Source organism: Haliotis rufescens, unplaced genomic scaffold (genome assembly GCF_023055435.1).
Source record: "Haliotis rufescens isolate VD_foot unplaced genomic scaffold, xgHalRufe1.0.p SCAF_8, whole genome shotgun sequence".
Taxonomy (NCBI): Eukaryota; Metazoa; Mollusca; class Gastropoda; order Lepetellida; family Haliotidae; genus Haliotis; species Haliotis rufescens.
This window is the reverse complement of record NW_025964372.1, coordinates 1392908-1401500: the sequence shown is the minus strand read 5'-3', so window position 1 is coordinate 1401500 and position 8593 is coordinate 1392908. Positions and strand designations below refer to the sequence as shown.

The window sequence follows — 8593 nt, the reverse complement described above, 5'->3', positions numbered from 1 at the left end:
TAATATAATATAATATAATTCACACTCGTCCCTGTAGTTGCCTCATTGCAGATTATTTAGAATCAATTTATCAGAATGCTTAAAATGTCTGTGTGAAAACGTCTATCCCCTTTTCTCGAATATCCCTATTATGATGCCATTAGAATTTCAGTATGTAACAATCTTTATCAGTTGGAGGTCTTTTATGGATCCTGACAGTTCATATTGTGATAATTATTTCTGGTTGATACATAACAATATTATATGTATCAGCATTCGTCACATCTGTTCAAGGCGTTGTAAGTTTCGACAACGTTTTCCCGATCCATTTGTATTTTAATGTTAATAAAAAATGTTAATATCAAATCGGTCATCAAATAGCTCCCCAGGAACCTATGCTGTTCATAAGAAGCGACAAGATGAACCGGTGGTCAGACTTGGTTCGCTGCTCATAATATCAATCACTGGATGGTGTGGTCAGGACTCTTGAATTGTTTTTGTTGTGATTTTGTGAATACGTGAGCGAATGTGTTAGGATGAGATGGTTATGTGATCGTAAACCTATGAGCGCCTCACAGGCAGTTTGAGTTTTATACTCCCTAGGGAGCTGAGATTAAAAATCGAGTGCACACTGATCCATTCACGGGGTAATGATAATGTAGCGTTAATTATTAGTATTATTAGTATTAGTATTATTACACATATTAAATTAAATGAATGCAGCAAAGAAGGTTTAGGTGGGAAGTGACTGGTCCTGAACAGCAAACTGAACGCTTTCTGTTTCACTTTTCAAGCCAGCCGACTTCATCCAACCGAAGGACTCTGCCGGGTTTCTGACCTTCTCAACACACTTCACATAAACCCGATGCAGTGGTTCAGATAGCCTCTGCTTGACAAAACTGAGTCTGGGCCGATTTGATATGGCACTTCACTTGGTTGACAGTCATTTCTGTAGCGTCCACCAGTACAGAACCATCAACGAAATCAAAACTGATATTGAGATTGCGTCCCACATCCTTGGCTCGTTTCAGAAAACTGTGAAATGCCTTGTTTTCATCACGAGTCTTGACGTGCTTCACAAGAAGATCATTAAACAAAAACGTGTGCAAAAGTGCACAAAACACTTCTATCAGGAGAACCTCCACCTTATTCAAACAACACCGTCCCATTATCATAGGTAAATATAAGCGATTTGGGGAAGAGCGAGGTGGGTGGGATCTATTATCTGACACGATTCGTGTTGTGAGGGTGTCAGTACCTTGAATTTCTTGTTTCGTCCAAGCAAGACCAAAAGAATATGAAAGGACGGGCACAACATACGTATTTGTGGCTTTGACTTTAATACAAGCGTTCAGCTCTGAACTCCTGATTTTCTTAAGTCTACATTTGTACTATGCCCGAAGTTTTTCCTTTATATTGGCATTCTGGAGTTTGTCCCTAATCTGCATCCCTAAGTACGTATAGGCCTGACCTTCCACAAGGGGGTCAATAATTCCTCCCCAAAGTAAACTTCTACCTTACAAAGTTTCATATGAACAATGTTGCATTTGTTGAGTCAAAAGGACATGCTGATATCATTTGAAAATGAGAATCTGTTTATTAGAGTTGATTCTCCTTTGGCAAGTTCAAGGTCATCCGTGTAAAGGCGGTGAGTATAGGTAGTCGGGGATATATGCTGAGAAGGTCCAGGATGATAACCTTCCTCTTTGCTTAGCAAAAAGCTTCAAGGATTTGGTGACCAACAGAAAATCAAAGGACGAAAGGAATCTCCCAGAAATATTCCTCTTCTGATAGAAATGGGTTCCGAAGTCACCACCTGCCCCAACGAATACATCTTAATGAAATAATAAGGCTAACCAGGGGTGAAACCATCATTGTAGCAGAAAAGCAATTGGTTACACCAAAAAAAGCACATTTTACATCTAACAAAGCACAATTTTGTTTTAAAATAAGAAAATCTAAATTTACCCATCTATGCAGTAAATTATTAATTTAAACTCTTCACAGTCGAGCTTGATATTTATTGTCAGACTTGAAAATTGGAATCTTAAGCACTTTATGATTATAGTGGTAGGTAGTTTATCAAGTTGTGAGAGTGACGTCCCTTTGTTGACACGATGCACGTTGTTTATGTAGAGGAACCCGTGAAGATCCGGGGTAGATTAGGTCTTCAGCAACCCATGCCTGCCGTAAAAGGCGGCTATGCTTGTCGTAAGAGGCGACTATCGGGATCGGATGGTCAGGCTCAAAAGTAATAACATAATCGTCAGGAAGGGCTCTTATAATCTGCCACAGGACAAAATAACATTCGATTTGTGCAACAGCAGGACAATGCCCGACCCCATATGTCAACGTTCACAAAACGTTAGTTTGCAGAGAGCAGGTTGTCGTGATGGATTTTCCGGTCGCTTCGCCGGATGTTAATCCCATTGAAAATGTCTTAATTCTTACATTGAAAATCTACTTAGGGAAATGTCTGGCAGCTCATGATAAAATGTTAAGAAGTTGCAGTCTGAAATTATAAGATGGAAAGACACGATCAGCTAGACATGGCAAAATATACTTCAAACTACCACAGACAGTTTAACTAGGCTTATGACTAGTTGCACGGAACCAGTGAATCGACAGACTGGTACCCTCATTGGGTATGATATATGACAGTGTATTGTATTGTTGAAAAATGATTGTAACTGTGTTACATTGTTTCTGTTGAGTTGCCACAGACGCTGATTGTATTGTGATCAGTCGTCAGGTTTTACTATATTTAGATGTCAGTGTGGTGTGTGGTCACATCTAATCCAGCTTTCATGTGAAGATCACTCATCATCTCTGATTCCCTGCTGAAGCCGATCTCGGAAGTTTGACCACCGTCGCCCTTTGAATGCTGTCACCTCTATTTGTGTATTTCAAACTGGCCACTGCATTCATATTATATATTGCCATTGAATATTGCAATACCATTCTATTGTTAACTGCCATTGTAATTGCTGTGTAGTTATTTGCGGTGATTTGTATACCTAGTAAATTGTGTAATATAAATGTTAATTCTACACCATTTGTTGGTTAGTTGTTGGTTATTTCACGTACAGATTTCTGGGTTAACATATAGTTTCGATGTGGGACACGTAACGATATCAATACTGTGCTTGTGAAAAAATGAACCCTTACACCGCTTATGGCATAAGTACATTGCCATAATAATATGTTTGAAAAAATCCGGCTGTTTTGGCACAATGCTGTACATTCCGCATCCTAATTCTTACATTAGAAGTTAATAAATGGAAAAAGGTATTTGAGCAAATACTTTATATAGTATCTGAATATGTGCGGTATATAAATGAATAATAATAATAAAAATAATAAAAAAAATAAAAAAAATAAAAAAAATAATAATAATAAGTACCGGTTTATCGTAAGTTAGGATCATGATTGTGGTTATGTTAATGTTATGTATAGTGAGCAGCTAGGTAATATGTAAGATGCGAAAAACGCGTACACTCGAACTTATCCGTAGATCGAGACAACGGGATGTGAACGTTAACATGTGTCCAAAGCATCGGTCAGGATTCGGCTGGGACTCAACAATATACCTTAACGATACAACGAACTTTATTTAATTAATATTATATGTATATCTTGCATTGTGCAATTAGTGTCAATCAGCGCATTATACGTGTGAATATCTAGAGTCAGAAGGATAAATGATAAAAGGTATCATATATTGTATAAGTGTTCAATTAGTGTGCAATGTAGATCATGCAATTACAGGGTTTCGGTCTGGAAAGTGTGCTGTGCAAGAACCCAACATGCCGACCAGAATGAACATGGGCTGTCCGGCAGTATGGAGAAACGTCGTGGGTGTTTTCAAAATAATTGTACCTAAAATATCCAAAAATATCAAATGTGCAACATCATTAATTATAGACCAGGAAGACGTTTTAATTCATTTGTAGTCAGACTCACCGCCCATCCATTGACCCTTTAAATCTGTGTTGTGTGTGTCACATACTGGGTCCAGTTTGAATTTGCGTAGCGTGTCCTTTTATAATGTATTCTCATATATAACACACGCGTTAAATAACACGCACGTTAGATAAAAGAGTCTCACTTGAAATGTGCGGTTTATAAATCCATATTCCCTAAATGTCATCATTTTTCAACTTTTTTGTATAGTATATCACCGTTGATAGCCACAAGCTTTGTGCCCCTTGGCCTTTGACAGGCTAACTCTTTGCTTTAAAACTTCATTACTAGAGACAATGGACAATGGCTAGATGTCACAATTAGAAATGACAAGCAGTAATGTAGTGCTAAACGAGAAGAGTATACCTTGTGAATAGAATGAACACAAGAGTTCAAAGACCAACGAAGATGCCTGGTCAATTCCATACAACATACCCCCCTTAAGTTGAGTGGGTTCAGTGTTCAAGATATAATTGATGAGATTGTGCATAACTGCATGAAACAGTAAAATATGAAGATATATAACACAGAGTATATATTGTTAATAGTTTATTATGCTTAAAAAGCATAGGTACAATAACATTACGGGCACATGCCTTACGTGATATCGACAGGGTGCACAGAACACGCAGGCAGAGCCATATTCTGACGGCCGTACGAAATAGGATGTATCTACAAACAGCTCACAAGGGTTAGTAAAGTGCACTATCACCATATTCACACGTACAGCACGCATCACTTGAATGTTTTATCATAGTATTAAAATATTTCAATGTACAATGTATTATTATAATATTATCCATGTTCAAATAGTGTTCAATTTAAATAATTTAAAATGAAATTTAATTGGAATGCGTGCTGTCTTTGCATTACCTCTACACAAACTATTCATGCACATTTCAACAGGTGTACATATTACAAGCTTTAGGCATCTTAGGCGCTAGAATGAAAAAATACAAAATATTTAAAAATTTGAAAATACGAATGTAAAATTCGGCATTTTTGTTTCGGACAATGAATATCTTTCGTCGCCATCAGCTGCGCGTGAGTTAAAATGCATGTTTGTGCTTAATAGATCAAATCTGGGCACAACACAAGGCATCAACACTTCAAATTAACGACAACCAAGCCATTGAATGCAACTTGTAAACAACGCGTGAGCAGATTATGAGATCATTAGAATAACAACAAAGAAATGGTTTGAAACATACATCGGGTTTAGTTAAAAAAACAATCCGACTTCCAAATTTGGAGTAAAGGTTTTAAGAAGATTGGTATAAGATTCCATCGTATTTTCCTAGGGAACATATTATGCTATTGTGAAAAGATCTTAAAAGAAAATGTTAAGAAGAAATGACATTACTTTCTCAGAGGCAATGTCCAAGCGAACCAACCACCATCGTTAGAGCTTCCATGTTCCCAAGTCCCAGGGCTGTTTGCTTTACTCCGCGAAACTGCCATGGTTTGGAGAAGAGTTTCTATGAGAGGGTATCTCCAATTAAGCAAATGTCCACATAAACGACCGCAGTCTTGTCTAGGGTAGAAGTAGTGGCCTGTTTCTTCTTAATGGCAATCAATACCCGATGGTAACAATTCTACCTGATTGGTTCTGGATAGGTTTATTGGTACTTTCACTGTATAGCTTATGAGGGAGACACAGGTCACACTGAAGAGTTTCTGAACCAAGACGGTTAGGCAGATGTCACCCGTGCTACTTCACTGTACCTTTAATTTAAATTTTAAATTTAAGTTTAATTTTAAATATTGAATTTAATTGTCCGTCATTTAAGACAATTGTAATTGTCAAACCATACAGTACGTGTATGTGATGAATTTGTGTCAATCAGAGTGGACCCCCCTAGTTCTATTCTACAGATGATATGCTGCCTAGACATAACTGTAATTCTCTTTAAATGCATAAGGCTAGATGAAAACAATATCATATAATGGTAAATATTATGAAAAAATAGTTTGCAAAAAGTATATAAGATGTGTTCTTTGAAAATCTTTAATATATTACAAACAGATCTGGTACATCAAGAAACGCCTGAGATACAATAAAAGCAGAGTTATCTACCCTTTTTGAACAAAGAATTTGAATCAAAAGATGTACAAGGGATACATTGTTTGGATTGTTAGTTTCACAACCACAATGTAATCATCCAGTTGATACGGTAGCACCACATAAAGTATTGAACTGAAAGACGTAAACACAAGCGCTGGTAGATAATCGTCATGCGCTTTTCTAAAATTCTAAACTTAAAGTATTTTCCAACTAATCAACATAGAATGGTTCAGGAGAGTATTGTCATAAATATGGTTGATACAAAAGCATGGAAATTAAATAAGTCCACGATGATACTCAAAAGGCGATATTACCATACACATGTTGTTTTTTTAATCTGGACTGGAACAATTGAAATCTCTAGCTATATTCTAACTCAATATAAACAGAGGATAGGTAGCTTTTGCTGAAGATGACTACAGCTTAGACAGGTGCGCCCTCTGGTGGCGTGACATGGCAGTGCTTGGGAACGTTTAGGAGTAGTTGGTCTTCTGGATGTGACAGGCCTTCTCCTGCAAGACAATTTATTTGAGTGAATTTAAAAAGAAGAGGTCACGAAATCTACCGACATTAACAATGGGTCAAAGAGGAAGTGCGGATTATATTCTTGGGGATACCTGTTGAAAACCCCACGCCGTCGACAGACCAATCCATGTTGAGTGGGTCTCGCTTTTGTCACTAAACATGATTTTTTACACAGATATTGTTTATAAAAAAGTTTAATCATTTTGAAGCAAAACCTTTCAACGTAAGAACCCCGGGACGTTAAATAGCTTTTATTTAACCAGACAAAAGCTGTAATTTCAACAATCGAAAACAATGACAGGAGTAACTTGTTTTCAATATTAGCCTTATTTCAGTGCCGTGTTAATCAAAGTAATTTATCTCAAAACAATTATGTATAAAACAGGTTCCAATCGTTGACACAAATGTACCCCTGAAGTATATTATCTGCAATAGTTATTCGGTCATGACAACCAGCATGCTGACGTGGAGTCTTGACCATAATACATGTACGTACCTCGCCCTTCTCATTGATGAGGGTAGTGGTGATGTTGGATCCTGTTCCCCACGTATCGGCGTCACGGAACACCAGGTCGTTCAGACCGGCGCTCGTTGAAGACCCCTTGGCCCAGATCTACAAGAAAAGGTGATACTTTTGAATATATGCTTGTTGTGTCACACGTTCATGGAAAGGTAATTGCCTATATCGATGGCATTGGATAAGCTCGTAAATATGTTTGTCTCCATATGATAAGGTTGCTCTCTTCAACAATGTACACGGCTTATTGACATTTAGTAAAATAAATGACAAAAGAAAAAAGAAAAATACATTGCACATATAATTAATATTTACCCAAACCTAGTTTTTCTTTATAATTATATGTTCATTTTCTACAAAATTTATCATTCTTATAATAGAAACAGCTGTATTGCCAATTATTACCAAGACAATATTAATAATATTAGCATAAAATGCATTACGATGCATGTATGCATCAAGCAGTTTCTGGCTACCACTCCGAAGAGCCAGGACACATGTTGCACTGACAAAGTACAGGTGCCTTTAGGAGCAATGGTTTCAGGTCACGGAGATAGTGGACCTTGCGGTCCTTACACAAGCCATAGACGTTTCTCAACGTGTCCATTACCTTGACTTGTTTCCCGGCCTTCAGTGAGAAGTTTCTGAAGGTGTATGACAGTTTTCTCTTGGAGTCCAAGTCCCTCTCAAGTCTGTACCTGTCGAGGTCGACATCCTGAAGAAAAGTAAAGCCCGATACATATACGCACAACATGGATGCTCAATATTAATGAAAGGAAGGTAATCCATCCACACATACTTCTTAACTGTTGGAACCTGTTTTAACAACACAACGAGTAAGGATAGGATATGTGGATTAAAACTTCTTTATTACCATTAGCAGCGACGTTATCAAGCAAGTGATGCTTGATTACGATGTTAGAACCGACACCGAAACGTCGCTCCTAATTGTAATAAAGAAGTTGTTCATCCATACGTCTTATCCTTACTAAGTGCTCAAACATGTAAAATCCTCTCAAAGAAGTAACACCAGCCCCATCAAATGTTCGCGTTCTGTAAACATCCTTGGTTCGTGAACACCTGGTGTCATCACTATTTGATGGGGATGGTGCACGCATGCTCATTATAAAGTCGGAATTGTACACTCGACTCTTCTTTTGGTAGAAGTTTCTTATAAATATGGAAAGGTTTTTTTCGCTTGTATTTATTGATATATTACATTACATACCACGCTGTAGTTTGAGCTCCTTAATAGTTGCCTCCTACAAGCATAGTCGCCTTTTACGGCAAGTATGGGTTGCTGAAGACCTATTCTACCCCGGATCTTCACAGGTGCATTTCGTATAACTATATTGTGTGTGTGTGTGTGTGAGTTGGGTTTAACGCAGCTTTTAACAGTATTCCAGTTATATCGCGGCGTGTCAGCTTAATGTGGGAGGAAAGCCCGAAGTGATGCAGGTCTCAGACGTTTACCACTTCGGTGAAACCCACGAGCACGGGTATGGTGCTGACAAACCTAGAAACATAATCGGGGCGAACCGGGA

General features: G+C 37.8%; 1 protein-coding gene across 3 annotated transcripts in view; it reads right to left on the bottom strand.

Moving 5' to 3' along the window:
• Window positions 1–4478: 4478 nt before the first annotated feature.
• LOC124121291 (70 kDa neurofilament protein-like) overlaps window positions 4479–8593 on the bottom strand; it is a 45429-nt gene continuing 41314 nt past the window's right edge. For all 3 annotated transcript variants that reach the window (XM_046484271.2, XM_046484269.2, XM_046484270.2), the window contains exons 9-11: window positions 7660–7764; window positions 7029–7145; window positions 4479–6519 (exon numbers count right to left, since the gene is read on the bottom strand). In XM_046484271.2, coding sequence (XP_046340227.1) covers window positions 6481–6519; window positions 7029–7145; window positions 7660–7764 — 261 coding nt within the window. In that variant the 3' untranslated portion in view covers window positions 4479–6480. The remainder of the gene's footprint in view (window positions 6520–7028; window positions 7146–7659; window positions 7765–8593) is intronic.